Raw genomic sequence first — 16,842 nt, 5'->3', positions numbered from 1 at the left:
TAACTGCAGCTTCTTGTTGAGTGTTGCAGTCACGTCGAATCACACTACTATCTGATTTGAAGTCACACAGTGACCTCCTGTGGGCAGAGTTTGTGACAACTTCCATCACTATTCATTAATAACAGTGTGATAATTACACCATACATGTCGTTAAGTGAACATGATTTCGTGCAATCCTCAAACAGATCGATCCATATCTGATTTGAAGAATAAAGTCATTCCATCATCTTTGTGCAATGTATCTAACACTAGAATGACATTATTATAAAGTTAGAAATATATTTTCAGTTTCTGTTCATTTGAGTTTTTTATTTGAACAGTGAAATATCAATGTTCTCTATATATTATTTTAAATGTAACCATTGCAACCATTGCAGAAATACTGCAAAGAAGAAGTATTTTGACACAGCTTCCACAACGGGATATGACGTCAAGCATTTCATTAACTGTAAAACCACTCATGTCATCTACAGATTGGAATGTCCACAGTGCAAGGTGTTCTACATTGGCCGGACAAAGAGACGCCTTCAAGACCGCTTAGAGGAACACAAGTACGTCATACGGGTAGGCAATAAAGACTACCCCATGGCAAGGCACTACAAGTCCTTACACCATGGCAACCCTGCCTCCCTACATGCTATGGGTATTGATCATATTCCGGCCTCTATTAGAAAAGGGGGCCGTCTTAAACAGTTAAACCAAAAGGAACGTTTTTGGATTTACAAACTACAGGCCACTAAATACCCTGGTTTAAATGAAGATATGGATTTCTCACCCTTCCTGTAGGGTCGTGATAGGACCATTTGCTGTCATCTAGTGGACATTTTGCTCAATTGCCCTCAGCTATGTTTAGACTGCTGTTGTTCATGTTTGCTGTGTTCTAGTGTACTATGGACTATATTGCCTCCTTATTCTTGACACTTCTCCCAGTCATATTTAAGGTTAGAACTACCTTTCTAGGCGTTCCGGTAGTTCTAGCTTGGAGTTTCATTTTTTGATAACATAGCTACAGTATTTCACTTTTTAATGTGCATAGTATTGCTTACTAGGTGTGTCCAATCAATTTTGTGACCACTCCCTCTTCAAATTAGGGCTAATTGAAAAAGCTGTTCAAAAGAGGACATTGCATTATTTTTTTTGTACTCCCTGACCATGACCAGGCCATGCAGCCGAAACACGTCGGATTTTTAAAAACTTTGTTTCTATTGAACATGCCAAACAAATAAAGGAATTGTAATTAATTATATGAAGAGTGCTTTGGTCCTCCTTTCTTTTTTGTTCTCTAGATATTATTGAATGATCAGCAATTTGTGTAATGTACAGTAAGTGGGCTGTTTGTGGTGCGCAAAGAAAGGGGCGGGGTTTAAGTGAATAAGTTATTGCAAGGGATGCTGGGATCCAGAGTTTAAATTCAAATAGTTGGATTTTCAGTATGATGAAACAGAGTTTTATGGTATTGGCAACTATGAGTTCTTCATTATCGATGCGTTCGCTTAACTCAATAGAAATAACATTTTAATTCATATGCTCACCATGCCCAGATAGTGCCACTTTACAGCCTGCCTACGAAATGGACTCATTCTTTCCACAGTACTACATTAAATTATTCCCAATTTACACCTTTATAGTAGCAGTTTTATTAAATTGATGTATAAACAGCGATCAAAACGTGAATGTGTTTTAAGTTAAATGTGGCTCTCAATAAAAAATATACAAAATTTAAATGAAAACTGTCGCGTTGTGTGCGTCCCAGTCCTACCGCTCGCTCGCCTTCTGGAGCTGGCAGTGAATTCCCAATGAGCATGATTGACGTTAGAGTGCTGACGAAGGCGGGTTTGGACTAGAACAGGGACAACAGGCATATATACACGGATTATTCCAAAATCGCTTTGCAATTACCTGCTATGAGAATATGAAAATGAATTGAAACAATGTTTGAGTCGACGTAAGTACATTATTCTACCTAACACATCCTGAAAGATTATGTGGTTACTTTGTGTCTCTGCGCTGCGACTTTTTGTTGTGTAGACAACTGTTACTATGTTGCAGGACTTTAGTCTGTCAAATTTCAGCAGTCACTTCTGTATGGACCTGTAAATCCTATTTTGCAATTGTTGTGAAACTAATGTGTAATTCTTATTTTTAAATAGCCTAGCCTACTGACATTTTGTTTACTGTATTGTCGCCTAGAAGTCATCAAACAATTCTCAACTATTGTTTCATTAGAAAAATAGCACCCATATTTTGTTTAAGAATGATAAAATAACACTTTTTTGTTTTATCGGTTATTTGGATATCAATGGGCTTACATATCAGTAGAGCTTTGGTGTCCTTGATGACAGGACAAAAGGAACATATTGAGGATAGCCAAGCATTTACCATTGAAGTTGGATATTAGCAAAAACAGTCAGTGCCACATGCAGAAGATGGACTTTGGAGAAGTCAACACAGCCACAAAACCTCCAATAGGGTAAGTGAGGAATTTGAGGTTTCTAATAACTGTTGTTTGTCTTTCCCATTCCAAATATGTATGTGAATAAGTATTGTGTTTGAATAACTGTTTAAACAATCAAATTATCATAATATTGAGGAATGGTGATGGAGACCAACTTGGTCATAAGGTCACTTGACACAAGAGAAACATGGAGAAACATGGAGAAAGTCTATTTTCCACCTAGCACCTGAGTTCCATGAAGCTCATTTGTGATCGGACGGTCAGTCTTTTTTCACCTTTATTTAACTCGGCAAGTCATTTAAGAACACTCTTATTATTATTATTATTATTATTATTTTCAATGACAGCCTAGGAAAAGTGGGTTAACTGCCTTGTTCAGGGGAAGAACAACAGATTTATACCTTGTCAGCTCGGGGATTTGATCTTGCAGTTGCAACCTTTCCGTTACTAGTCCAGGGCTCTAACCACTAGGCTACCTGCCGCCCCCGTTTTACATTCTTACTGTAGCTCTGTCAAATATATACTGAACAAAAATATAAATGCAACAAGCAATGAAACATGGGACCAACACTTTGCATGTTGCATTTATATTCTTGTTCAGTGTGTATACATACATACATACATACATACATACATACATACATACATACATACATACATACATACATACATACATACATACATACATACTTACACACACTAACGTTCAAAAGATTGGGGGCACTTAGAAATGTCCTTGTTTTCCATTAAATGAGTTGCAAAATGAATAGGAACTATAGTCAAGATGTTGACAAGGTTATAAATAATGATTTTTAATTGAAATAATAATTGTCCTTCAAACATTGCTTTCGTCAAAGAATCCTCCATTTGCAGCAATTACAGCCTTGCAGACCTTTGGCATTCCAGTTGTCAATTTGTTGAGGTAATCTGAAGAGATTTCACCCATTCTTCATGAAGCACCTCTCAAAAGTTGGATTGGCTTGATGGGCACTTAAGTACCATACGGTCAAGCTGCTCCAACAGCTCAATAGGGTTGAGATCCGGTGACTGTGCTGGCGACTCCATTATAGACAGAATACCAGCTGACTGCTTCTTCCCTAAATAGTTATTGCATAGATTGGTGCTGTGCTTTGGCTCATTGTTCTGTTGTAGGAGGAAATTGGCTCCAATTAAGCGCCGTCCACAGGGTATGGCAAGGCGTTGCAAAATGGAGTGATAGTCTTCCTTCTTCAAGATCCCTTTTACCCTGTACAAATCTCCCACTTTACTATCACCAAAGCACCCCCAGACCATCACATTGCCTCCACCATGCTTGACAGATTGTGTCAAGCACTCCTTTTCATTTTTTCTGCGTCTCACGAATGTTCTTCTTTGTTATCCGAGAACCTCAAACTTAGATTTGTCTGTCCATAACACTTCTTACCAATCTTCCTCTGTCTAGTGTCTGTTCTTTTGCCCATCTTAATCTTTTCTTTTTATTGGACAGTCTGAGATATGGCTTTTTCGTTGCCATTCTGCCTAGAATGCCAGCATCCCGGAGTCGCCTCTTCACTGTTGACGTTGAGACTGGTGTTTTGCACTAGACACTCTAATGTACTTCTCATTTTGCTCATCTGTGCACCGGGGCCTCCCACTCCTCTTTCTATTCTGGTTAGAGACAGTTTGAGCTGTTCTGTGAAGGGATTAGCACACTGCGTTCTACAAGATCTTCAGTTTCTTGTCAATTTCTCACATGGAATAGCCTTTATTTCTCAGAACAGTTTCAGAAGAAAGTTCTTTGTTTCTGGCCGTTTTGTGCCTGCAATCAAACCCACAAATGCTGATGCTCCAGATACTCAACTGTCACATCTGCTCCTGCAACGCCCTCTACTGCTTATCCTGTGTCTCCTTGACCTGCCGCCACTCCTCCAGTACTCTCTACCTCTCTGTGTGTGTGTGTGTGGAGACAGGTGTGCTGGAGTCAGAGCAGATCCCCACCAGCTGCAACCTGTTCCATAATCAAGACATCTACATATACTCAGCTCTGCCACTTCCACGCTGCCAGATTGTAATCTCTGCTCCTTCTGCCCGCGCTGACTCTGGTCTCTGTCTCCAGTCCCACGTCTTGTCATTCTGCTACTCTGTTCTTGATTCCCCACTCTACTACTACCTTGGATTCCCTCCGGACCTGCTTACCCTGTCTCAAACCCTCTCGATCCAGCCTCAGCCTCCGCACCTGTTTTCCGGCAACCTGCCAGAGCTTCCCCTGACCTGCACTCCACCCCCCGTGTTTCAATAAATACCTTGGTTAAGTCATCCAGTCTCCTCATCTGAGTCTGCTCTTGGGTTCCCCTGTTCCATAACTAGTCTAAAGAAGGCCAGTGTTATTGCTTCTTTAATCAGAACAACAGTTTTCAGCTGTCGTAACATAATTGAAAAAGGGTTTTCTAATGATCAATTAGCCTTTTTAAAATAATAAACTTGGATTAGCTAACACAACATGCCATTGGAACACAGGAGTGATGGTTGCTGATAATGGTACACCTATGTAGATATTCCATAAGAAATCTGTCATTTTCAGCTACAATAGTCATTTACAATATTAACAATGTCCACACTTTATTTCTGATCAATTTGATGTTATTTTAATGTACAAAAATGTGCTTTTCTTTCAAAAACATGGACATTTCTAAGTGACCCCAAACTTTTGAACGTGTGTATATGTATATATGAGGCTATATTCTTTAAAAAATATATATACACTTCATGAATTGTTGTAAGCATAAAACTATTTTTCTCTTCTCTCTTTAGTTGAGGTAGTTGTCAGCAGACAGACACATCAAAAGCCATAGCATACAGTACTGAATGTATTGACTGGCAGAGAATTCCAGTTGAATTCTATAGAAAATACATGTATGACCACTGATTGGAAAACAACTGTGGGCCAGTTCATAACAGAAGCAGTGGCTTTTGTGCAGTGGCTGTTACTGAATGTGTACTGTCTCTGTAGTTCTTTTGTTACCTTTGTTGTTGTTGACTCCACATGCTGCAGCTCCTTCCCATTTGGTGAAGGCAACACAAAACATAATCTCTAAAACTGCTGTGTTGCACTTTCAATCTATCATATTCTACACAATTACATCATACAGTGTAATGCAAATCTTCTTACAGATGTAAATCGAACACTTCAGTACTGGGATTGTTGTATAGTTATTATTCTGTATCTTTTTGTACAGAAACACGTTCTATCCTTCAGACGTCATAATGTGGTAGAATCTATTTACTGGTGTTGTTGTGGGAGGCTGAAGTCCACAACCCTTATTACCTGCAAGTAAACCAAATCCTTTGTATTTTGCACCCATGGTCCTGCATCTCCTCCACCCCGCTGAAGGCTTTTATATAATCACCTCCTATGACATGTTGCAGAAAGCACATGATGAATAGTGGTTATTTAAAGACAGCAGTTGCTGAACATTCCTCTCTGCCCTGCCTGTCCCTCTGGAGACCAATGGTGCCATTTCCTTGGTTGATCTCTTTTTCAAGTGATCACTGGCCAAGAAAAGCAGTAGTTGGGTTGTTCCATCGATTAGGTGCCCTTTGAGTAGTGTAACTTGGCAAAAACATGTATATATTTTTTGACAACATTTATTTTCTGTCGTGAAGAGCACGTGTTTTTAAAAAATAAAGTTGAACGTTTTCCCAACTTAGGGATAGGCGTCCCGTCAACGGGATAGTTGTAAATCATGCAGTGCCATGTGTCACGAGCGCAGATTTGAGAGAAAAAACAAATGTCGGTACATATGTCTTATATCAGCTGAAAGCTTAAATTATTGTTAATATAACTACGCTGTCCAATTTACAATAGGTATTACTGCGAAAAAAATACCATGCTATTGTTTGAGGAGAGCTCCTAACAACAAAACACTTTTTTTCACCGCGATGGGTTTGATAAATTCACCTCCTGAAGGTGAAATGTGTGCTTACATTCTGAAATCTTGCTCTGATTTATCATCCAAAGGGTCCCAGAGATAACATGAAGTGTTGTTTTGTTAGATAAAATCATTTTTCATGTCCTAAAAAGGTCCATATAGCATGCACAATCGATTTTGTGTTTCCACTCATTCAATTTGCAAAGAAAGGAATCTGTGAAAATCTAACCGTAAATGTTGTTTCAACCAGTCAAATCACATTCGTATTTATTCCTCAGAGATCCTAGAACGTAACCAGACTTCACTATATCATTAGGGGTGTAGTATATTCTATAGGACACTAAATTTGGTCAGAGAGCGGCACCTTCATAGCACCCAATGACGTTGGCGGTCTTCACTTGATTGGTGCTTATTTGACAAAGTTACAGTCAATCGGGGTCAAACGAAGCTAGCTAGATGGCCAATGAGCAGGGAAACCCTGTATCTGTCGCAAAATGTAGCCGCTAACCTTGTGCGACAGCAAGCCTTTTCCTTTTGGACAAAAAGTTATAAGAATATGGAGAGTTATGAAAACTGGGTGTTTTGCAAATGTTGAACTTATAATATGGCTACTAATACTAGAAAAGCTCATTCAAAGTCCAAGTATACAGATTTGATGATATTCTTGCAGAAGAATGTAAATGTCTCCTTCACGATTTGCCCGAATGTACCTGTGTGACTTCACACTAAATGTCAAGTAGTTTGCTCATACTTCAAGTTATCCATCTGAAACTTTGCACATACACTGCTGCTGTCTTGTGGACACCATCGGAATTACAAGCAGAGTGATGGCTAGAACTCTTGCATTTCAAAAATGGTTGTATTTTCTTCTACCAGATCTATTGTGTTATATTCTTCTATATTCAATTCACATTTCCACAAACTTCAGTGTTTCCTTTCAAATCGTACCCAGAATATGCATATCCTTGCTTCAGGGCCTGAGCTACAGGCAGTTAGATTTGGGTATATCATTTTAGGCGAAAATTGAAAAAAGGGGGCTATCCCTAAGAAGTTTAAAATAAAGAAATTACTATCAGTGATGCTCCCACATGACATTTTTGGCTGATACCGATATCTAATATTTTCCTTGCCAAAATACCCGATACCGATATATTTAAAAAATGCGGCCTTTTTAAGCATTCTAGTACAGTTAAATAATTGGCACACACACATGGATGCAGCGGTCCAGGGCACTACATCTCAGTGCAAGAGGCGTCACTACAGTCGCTGGTTCGAATCCAGGCTGTATCAAATCCAGCCGTGATTAAGAGTCCCATAGGGCAGCACACAATTGGCCCAGCGTCATCCGTGGTAGGCCATCATTGTAAATGAGAATTTGTTCTTTACTGACTTGCCTAGTTAAATAAAGATTACACACATGCACACCACACTGACCAAAATGTTATTTTGTTGGCATTTACGTATGTCCTCATTACCAGTAAAACATAATCAAAACCTATTTCTTTCACTTACTTGCTGTGCTGTTTCATTATTTGTTTGTTCAGTCGTTTCATTCCCAACCAGGATTTCTATGGAACCCCGTCTGGGTCTTTGCTATGGGACGCTGTTTGGCTCTTGCGTGTCAAAAAATATACTATTTAACACTTTTACGTGTTAAATAACACTATTTGACGTGTCAAATAAGCTTGTTGACCAATCAGGACCTGAATATGACTGCACATCACATAATAATTTAATGGGTTCATACGGCTTTTACGTAGTTATTACACATTGATTACACTATCACTCGTATTTCATATGTCACAACTATACGTATGCTATGATGCTGGTGAAGTTGTCTCATGCACCTGCAGTGCTGGTCATAAAAAAAGCTAGCTAGCTCATGGATGCAAACAATCTGTTTCAGTAGCCATAGTGAGCTAGCTAACTATATAGCTAGGTGTCATCATCTAAAATAAACCTAATTTATAAGACCGTTCTTATTTGATTAATGGTGGTCTGACCCATCTATGTGAAGCTAGCTACAATAATGGACTTTGCGGTTCGCCTTCAACATAAAAGTATGGCATAATTCTAGTATTTCTATTCATTTGCATCACTGTCAATGACAGTTTTATTTTGAAGGCCATCTTCAAATTTCACTATTGTGCCTAATCCTTATTGTGGCTAGCTTCACAACACAGTCCGGTTGAGCCTCACTAGCCAAATGAAGCTAGCTGGCTGCTTATAACTTTAGCTTTGGGCAACAGGGTTAAGTAGCTGGCTAGCTATTTATTTTCATGAAATGAAGTTCAATTTCAATAGGTGAACAACAAGTGGCAACCTAGTTGATACAAGGATTCCTAAATCATTGCTAAGAAGAATGAAAATCACTGCAGTTTCTACTGGTCATTGTTTTCAGGCTGGTTGTATTGGTGCTCGCTAAATACCAAGCAATTAAATGTACAATATCAAACAAGATAATATAAATCATAAGACAGTTATGTATATTCTTCTGTATATCAAATTATATATACATTAACTTAATTTCCTTTAAAGACTCAGACATTCGTTGGAAACTAAATATTGCACAACCTCAGAAGTTGCGGTCGAACAAATGATGCTTTATTACCGACGCAGTATTGTATACACATCGTTCGTGGCTGATATTTGCTTGTTTGCAGACTTTTGTACAGCTTTGACAGTGCTACTGTATCTTTCTTGACACGCAAATACCCAAACGCATTCCATAATATGTATATTGTGAAGCTAATAGCAGTGACACTATTACTGTGTAATTCCAGTAGTGCAACATCTGAAAAATAGTGCACATGGTAGTGTGTACTGGTGCTCGATCAGTTGGCGAAAGCCAACATCACCCATGACAGAGAACGGTTGATTGTCAAGGGCAATGAATTCCATTACCTTGGCTTTAATGGATTTTGCCTCGTCTCGCTGAAATTCTGTTACTCTTTCAAATGACTGCTCGATCCATACAGCAGACATCGTGGGCTAGTTTAGGAATGTTGCGTTGCACGTATAGTGCAAAATGTTACGTGGCGTCATTACGTCATGTACCTACATTTATATAGGTATGCATGACATCGGTTTTGCACATCAGGGCATTAAACTAGACATTGGCCGATACCGATGTTGGCATTTTTAGCTAATATCGTCTGATTCCGAAATATTCACTGATTATATCGTGCAACCCTAATTACTATAGTAAGTAGGCTACCCTGCCTCCCTGATTTAATATAACAGGTTTTTCAAATTCAATATTTGTGCACAATTACTTATTTTGCGTCCCTTTCATATTTTATTTAAATATGAAAGGGACGCAAAAGGCACTCATTTTGGGGAACGACTCACTTATTGGATTGATAATAATTGTTTCCCAATGGAACATGTCAAAGGTAGCACCTTTAGCTGTTGGTAAAATGGTTCTCTTTAGATTACTATGACAACTGCCATTTGTTAGGGTGTTCTACTTTTGTCAGGTAATGTCATCACAGAGGCATTAACAGCTTTATTTTACATGGCAAGAACAAGAAGGAAGGTTTAAAGGGAAACGGAGCCCGTAAAACACTCACAGGGATGGAAGAATGTACCAAATGGCACCCTATTCTCTATAAGAGTATAGTGCACTACTTTTGACTTATGGCTGGGCGATATGGCAAATAAATTATCACGATATCTATATATTTTTTCATTTAATAACGATAATTATCACAATATTAATCAAATAATGTTTAAAAGGTGCATATCTTCTTCAAACTCAAGAATGTCTGAACAAACTGTGTTAGAGCATTGGGCCAGTAACCGAAAGGTTGCTAGATCGAATCCCTGAGCTGACAAGGTAAAAATCTGTTGTTCTACCCCTGAACAAGGCAGTTAAACCACTGTTCCCTGATAGGCCGTCATTGTAAGTAAGAAGTTGTTATTAACTGACTTGCCTAGTTAAATAAAGATTACTTTTTTAAATTATGTGAGCTACACATACAATTATACTTGAAGGAAAATTGTTCCATGTTTGCGGCCAGGGAGCAGGTACAGTTGAAGTTGGAAGTTTACATACACCTGAGCCAAATACATTTAAACTCAGTTTTTCCACAATTCCTGACATTTAATCCTACTAAAGATTCCCTGTTTAGGTCAGTTAGGATCACCACTTTATTTTAAGAATGTGAAATGTCAGAATAAGAGTAGAGAGTGATTTATTTCAGCTTTTATTTCTTTCATCACATTCCCAGTGGGTCAGAAGTTTACATACACTCAATTAGTATTTGGTAGCATTGCCTTTAAATTGTTTAAATTGGGTCAAATGTTTTGGGTAGCCTTCGACAAGCTTCCCACAATACGTTGGGTGAATTTTGGACCATTCCTCCTGACAGAGTCAGGTTTGTAAGTCTCCTTGCTCGCACACACTTTTTCAGTTCTGCTCACAGATGTCCTATAGGTTTGAGGTCAGGGCTTTGTGATGGCCAATCCAGTACCTTGACTTTGTTGTCCTTAAACCATTTTGCCACAACTTTGGATGTATGCTTGGGGTTATTTTCCATTTGGAAGACCCATTTGCGACCAAGCTTTATTTTGACCTATGGTCCCTGTCAAGGGACTAGGGTGCCATTTGGGACACAGTCCACTTCTGAGGAGATGAAATGCTCATTTTTGGTACCTGGGTGACGAGATTTTGAAATCTGAGCAGGCAATTTTAGTGGAGGCTACCAAAGCACGATGTGGTTTCAAAGTGATGAAGGACTTTACCAAATGAAGCCCTGTAAAGGCCAGACAGGCAGATAACTGGCAGTCTGTAATTCATGTCTGAAGCTGTGTATGGACCCTGGTCAAAAGTAGTACACTACATAGGGATTAGAGTGCCATTTGGGACAACTTTCAGACATCCTGAGACGCCAGCCTTTTTAGCTTAGCTAGCCCAGAGAGCCTTGCTCTTCCTAGCCCTGCCCTGCCTTACTGTGCTATAGGACGTTATTGGGAGTTCAACCCTGATCACAACAGTATGTGTTTAACTTTATGTATATTTATTTAGCATATTGTCATGTTGAAGATGACACAATTGCGAAATAGTCCCGCTTACTATTTCAGTGAGTTTCAACCATGTGGATACTCACTGTATATTGTGACATACAGTTACAGTATAACTGCTCTGGAGTTGGCTTAAGTTGATTTGTTTCTCTTTTGTGTGAATTGGAGTATTGTGTGTGTTTTAGGGGCTATGAGCAGTTCCAGTCCCAGGTCTAAAAGGCTAAAGTGTATATACCTAGGCCAACAGTCTTAATTAGCAGTGTGTGTGTGTGTTTACTACTGTAAATGCCTGGGCCTGGTGTTGTTGTCTGAGCTAAGGGACCATCTATAAGCGTGTAGTAATGCGTCTCAGCCCAAATTGTCTCCAGATTGACGTGGGGTTTAGTTTAGGGCTCCCAGTTTCATTTGCCTGCCTCACAAAAGAGTTTGGTGCAATATAGCCTGGAAAATGCAGAATTCCTCAGTTGCATGCAGCTGTAATACCCAATTAACTATCTATTATTGCTTGTAAACATTTGAAATAGATGTTCATATTTTACCGTATGAAGTATATTACAGTCTGTATTTTAACATGTCCTTTTGCTCAAATGCTTTAGTGGCTTTTTGTTGTGGCAGAGTGACTACTCGCAGTGCCTGTTTTGAGTTTACAGTCGATTATATGGACCAAAGATCATCTAAAATCACTGTGCATAAGCCACTGTGCATCTTCACTTTGATTTCACCCTTTGACTGTCAACCATTTCTTGTCTTATCACTATGTTGTCCATGCTTCTCTGTCTGTTCCCTGGTAATGTTACCTAAAATACACTCCCCATTAGCAGTAGAGAGTGTTGTCCCTAAGCACCAGCTACACTCCTTCTTGTCTCCCCAGACCAGACGGGCCTCAGACCAGCTTCAGAGACACACCCAGTGCAGTGGGTTGTATTTTTGGTCAGGTTCAAGTCTTAAAGCTTGTGGTCCACTAACATTTTACTCACTAAGCAGTCCCCTGCCCCACCCTCATTTCCCGTACTTACATTTGTGTGTACAGATGTAGGATCTTAATTTGATCACCCTGTTGCAGGGGGACATTTAAAACATTTTTGTTTCCTTGAGGTTTTAAGTCTTCTCAAGTTTGTAATTTCCTCTTTGAAATGTCAGACTTGATTTTCCCTTACGAAATGTGTGTCAACTCCTACAAAAATGTTAATTCATTATAATCTACATAATAATTCACATTTCCTGTTGCTGCGGGATTATTTTCCTGCTGTAGCGTACTGGCTCATTTATACTGTATCCCTGAAACTATAACCTTGACGTTTCTATTGAGATGGATTGAGGACAGGCATTTCTATTTGTTTTTCAAGAGAAGATCATGTTAAGCTTTTTGCAAGATGACAGAGAAGTGATGTATTGTTGGCGGTGGTATATGGCTGGAAATAACTATTCCTGTTTTACTGGCCATCGGGTTTAAAATGACCTGACTGCCTGGCACTAGTCTTCATACATAGTTCTCTGACTGCCTGGCACTAGTCTTCATACATAGTTCTCTGACTGCCTGGCACTAGTCTTTATAAATAGTTCTCTGACTGCCTGGCACTAGTCTTCATACATAGTTCTCTGACTGCCTGGCACTAGTCTTCATACATAGTTCTCTGACTGCCTGGCACTAGTCTTCATACATAGTTCTCTGACTGCCTGGCACTAGTCTTTATAAATAGTTCTCTGACTGCCTGGCACTAGTCTTTATAAATAGTTCTCTGACTGCCTGGCACTAGTCTTTATAAATAGTTCTCTGACTGCCTGGCACTAGTCTTAATACATAGTTCTCTGACTGCCTGGCACTAGTCTTTATAAATAGTTCTCTGACTGCCTGGCACTAGTCTTCATACATAGTTCTCTGACTGCCTGGCACTAGTCTTTATAAATAGTTCTCTGACTGCCTGGCACTAGTCTTTATAAATAGTTCTATGACTGCCTGGCACTAGTCTTTATAAATAGTTCTGACTGCCACCACACGCAGCAGATTAATTACTTCCATGGACTCTTCAGTGCACATGCTGTGTTGGGACCTGACCGATCTAGTTTTACTATTGTTTACGTAGTTACGACTTGTTTACGCAGTTTTGAAGAGGATATGTTTCAACTTATTGGTAGGTTACATCATAATCATGTACACACACACGTATACCAATTTAGGGAATTGATTGCTTTTAAATGTTATGTAGGTTATTGTAGTCAAGAGGGCAACATTTTTTAAGTGAGTCATTACTCTACAGCAGTCTGCTGACTAGTTGCAGTGTGCTCTAGTGAATTGTGGACATGAGGGGCTGTTTCAACACATGTTGAGCACTAAGCTACAGGACCTATTTTAGGCCACTGTCAGACTGTGTAGTCTTAGGATTGTGTGGTAGGTGGGTTTGTGTTGAAGACTGATCTGTGTCGTGGCCAAAAGATTTTAGAATGACGCATTCATTTCCACAAAGTTTGCTTGCTTCAGTGTCTTTAGATATTTTTGTCAGATGTTACTATGGAATAGTGAAGTATAATTACAAGCATTTCATATGTGTCAAAGGCTTTTATTTACAATTACATGAAGTTAATGCATAGAGTCAATATTTGCAGTGTTGATCCTTCTTTTTCAAGACCTCTGCAATCCGCCCTGGCATGCTGTCAATTAACTTCCGGGCCACATCCTGACTGATGGCAGCCCATTCTTGCATAATCAATGCTTGGAGTTTGTGGGTTTTTGTTTGTTCACCCGCCTCTTGAGGATTGACCACAAGTTCTCATTGAGATTAAGGTCTGGGGAGTTTCCTGGCCATGGGCCTAAAATATCAATGTTTTGTTCCCTGAGCCACTTAGTTATCACTTTTGCCTTATGGCAACGTGCTCCATCATGCTGGAAAAGGCATTGTTCATCACCAAACTGTTCCTGGATGGTTGGGAGAAGTTGCACTCGTTCTTTATTCATGGCTGTGTTCTTAGGCAAAATTGTGAGTGAGCCCACTCCCTTGGCTGAGAAGCAACCCCACACATGAATGGTCTCCGGATGCTTTACTGTTGGCATGACACAGGACTGGTGGTAGCGCTCAACTTGTCTTCTCCGGACAGGCTTTTTTCCGGATGCCCCAAACAATCGGAAAGGGGATTCATCAGAGAAAATGACTTTACCCCAGTCCTCAGCAGTCCAATCCCTGCACTTTTTGCAGAATATCAGTCTGTCCCTGGTGTTTTTCCTGGAGAGAAGTGGCTTCTTTGCTGCCCTTCTTGACACCAGGCCATCCTCAAAGTCTTCGCCTCACTGTGTGTGCAGATGCACTCACACCTGCCTGCTGCCATTCCTGAGCAAGGTCTGTACTGGTGGTGCCCCGATCCCGCAGCTGAATCAACCTTAGGAGACTGTCCTGGCACTTGCTGGACATTCTTGGCCTCCCTGAAGCCTTCTTCACAACAATTGAACCGCTCTCCTTGAAGTTCTTGATGATCCGATAAGTGGTTGATTTAGGTGCAATCTTACTGGCAGCAATATCCTTGCCTGTGAAGCCCTTTTTGTGCATAGCAATGATGACAGCACGTGTTTCCTTGCAGGTAACCATGGTTGACAGAGGAAGAACAATGATTCCAAGTACCACCCTCCTTTTGAAGCTTCCAGTCTGTTATTCAAACTCAATCAGCATGACCGAGTGATCTCCAGCCTTGTCCTCTTCAATACTCAATACTTGTGTTAATGAGAGAATCACTGACATGATGTCAGCTGGTCCTTTTGTGGCAGGGCTGAAATGCAGTGGAAACATATTTTGGGGATTCAGTTCATTTGCATGGCAAAGAGGGACTTTGCAATTAATTGCAATTCATCTGATCATTCTTCATTACATTCTGGAGTATATGCAATTTTCCATCATACAAACTGAGGCAGCAGACTTTGTGAAAATTAATATTTGTGTCATTCTCAAAACTTTTGGCCACGACTCTACAGTACAGTTGAGACAAGCCCCCAAAGACTAGGTTAGGTGTGGTAGTAATCTTGAGTTCATTAATGGCCATGTTCTTATATTGGCTGGTTTGGATGGTTGTGATTGTTATTTCACCTGCACCATCACACTGTGGATGGCAGAGTCTGAGTAAGAGGAAGAGCAGCTGTTGGTTCTAGTGATGCTTTAGGTTATCATACGGTGATGCTAGTACGGACACTAGTTTGCCACTGTTTACAGCTATTTCCCCCTTCACACCTTTACTCCAGTAGCCTCCCCTTATTTAACAAATACCATAATCATATGTTAGTCTCATTCTGTTACTGGAAGTGTCTATGTCTAAAAGAGGAGTGGTATAATATTGTTTCTCTGAGTTCTTCCCTGCAGCAGAGCATTGTTAATTGAGGGAGTATGGAACAAACTAATTGTTATTTCCTGCTGTTCTGTTCCCTCCCTCCCCAGTCCCCGCTGCTCAGTGCTCTACTCCCTGTCCTGTGGGATATTACCCTCCACCAGGGATGGTTTCACACACACAGCAGCTGGTCTAGAGGGCCAGGTTATACAGTATAATCCTGGTCTGCATCTCAAATGGCACACTATTCCCTATATAGTGCACTACTTTTGGCCATGGCCCATAGGGCTCTGGTCAAAAGTAGTGCACTATATACTGTAGGGATGCAGATCTGGTGTATAGGGTAGGCTATACAGTATAGGCTTCTCTTGTTTGCACTGGCATGTGCAATCCTCTAAGATTAGGTTCTGTCTGGGATTGAGAGGGACTGAATCCTGTCCAGATACACGTGGAACACGGTCTCTATTAAAGGGGACAGGTCTTCTCATGACATGGGTCATGGCTAAGTGAGAGTTGTTAGTCTAAGACCATGGTCTGAAGCGGTCAGTGGATTAGAGCAGAGACTTAGTCTGCTTCCCAAATAGCAACCTATTCTCTACATAGTGCCCTACTTTTGATCAAAGCCCTATGGATCCTGGTCAAAAGTTGTGCACTATATAGAAATAGGGTGCCCTTTGGGACACAGATGTATCTGCAGTAATATGGGATGCTAAAGAAATGACCCTATTAACTTAGCACTGCACCATCTGGCTTCAGAGGCTTTGTTTGGTCCACTCAGCCATGTGTCTTATCAGTAAACTATAGTTGTATGTATTTGTTGTGTCAATAGCCTACTTCTGAAATGACTTCAGAACACTGCTGGTGCTCTGTGGTGTTTGCTCTATTTAATAGTTGCATTAAGACATTCCTGAGGTACTTTGAAGTGAGGATGCTTTGTCATTATTTGTTCGCTAGGTAGGCGGCATGCATACACACAAACGGTGTTATATAGCACCTAAAAGGGCTCTTCGGCTGTCCCCATAGGAGAACCCTTTGAAGAACCCTTTTTGGTTCCGGGTTTGAACCCTTTTGGGTTCCATGTAAAACCCTACCCACAGAGGGTTCTACATGGAACCCAAAGGATCCTACCTGGAACCAAAAAACAGCCAA

At 40.2% G+C, this 16,842-nt stretch overlaps 1 protein-coding gene across 9 annotated transcripts in view; it reads left to right on the top strand.

Moving 5' to 3' along the window:
- The first annotated feature begins 1,775 nt into the window (after nt 1-1,775).
- LOC118367720 (protein cordon-bleu-like) overlaps nt 1,776-16,842 on the top strand; it is a 68,881-nt gene continuing 53,814 nt past the window's right edge. For 5 of the 9 annotated variants that reach the window (XM_035751346.2, XM_052494465.1, XM_035751343.2 and 2 more), the window contains exons 1-2: nt 1,782-1,945; nt 2,317-2,470. In XM_035751346.2, coding sequence (XP_035607239.1) covers nt 2,418-2,470 — 53 coding nt within the window. In that variant the 5' untranslated portion in view covers nt 1,782-1,945; nt 2,317-2,417. Of the gene's footprint in view, nt 1,946-2,316; nt 2,471-13,406; nt 13,521-16,842 lie in introns of those variants that run through there. The other 4 variants (XM_052494463.1, XM_052494462.1, XM_052494464.1 and 1 more) reach the window with 4 other exon arrangements.

This window comes from Oncorhynchus keta, chromosome 34 (genome assembly GCF_023373465.1).
Source record: "Oncorhynchus keta strain PuntledgeMale-10-30-2019 chromosome 34, Oket_V2, whole genome shotgun sequence".
Classification (NCBI taxonomy): Eukaryota; Metazoa; Chordata; class Actinopteri; order Salmoniformes; family Salmonidae; genus Oncorhynchus; species Oncorhynchus keta.
Note: the sequence above shows the minus strand (reverse complement) of the source record. Positions and strands in the feature narration are given on the sequence as shown.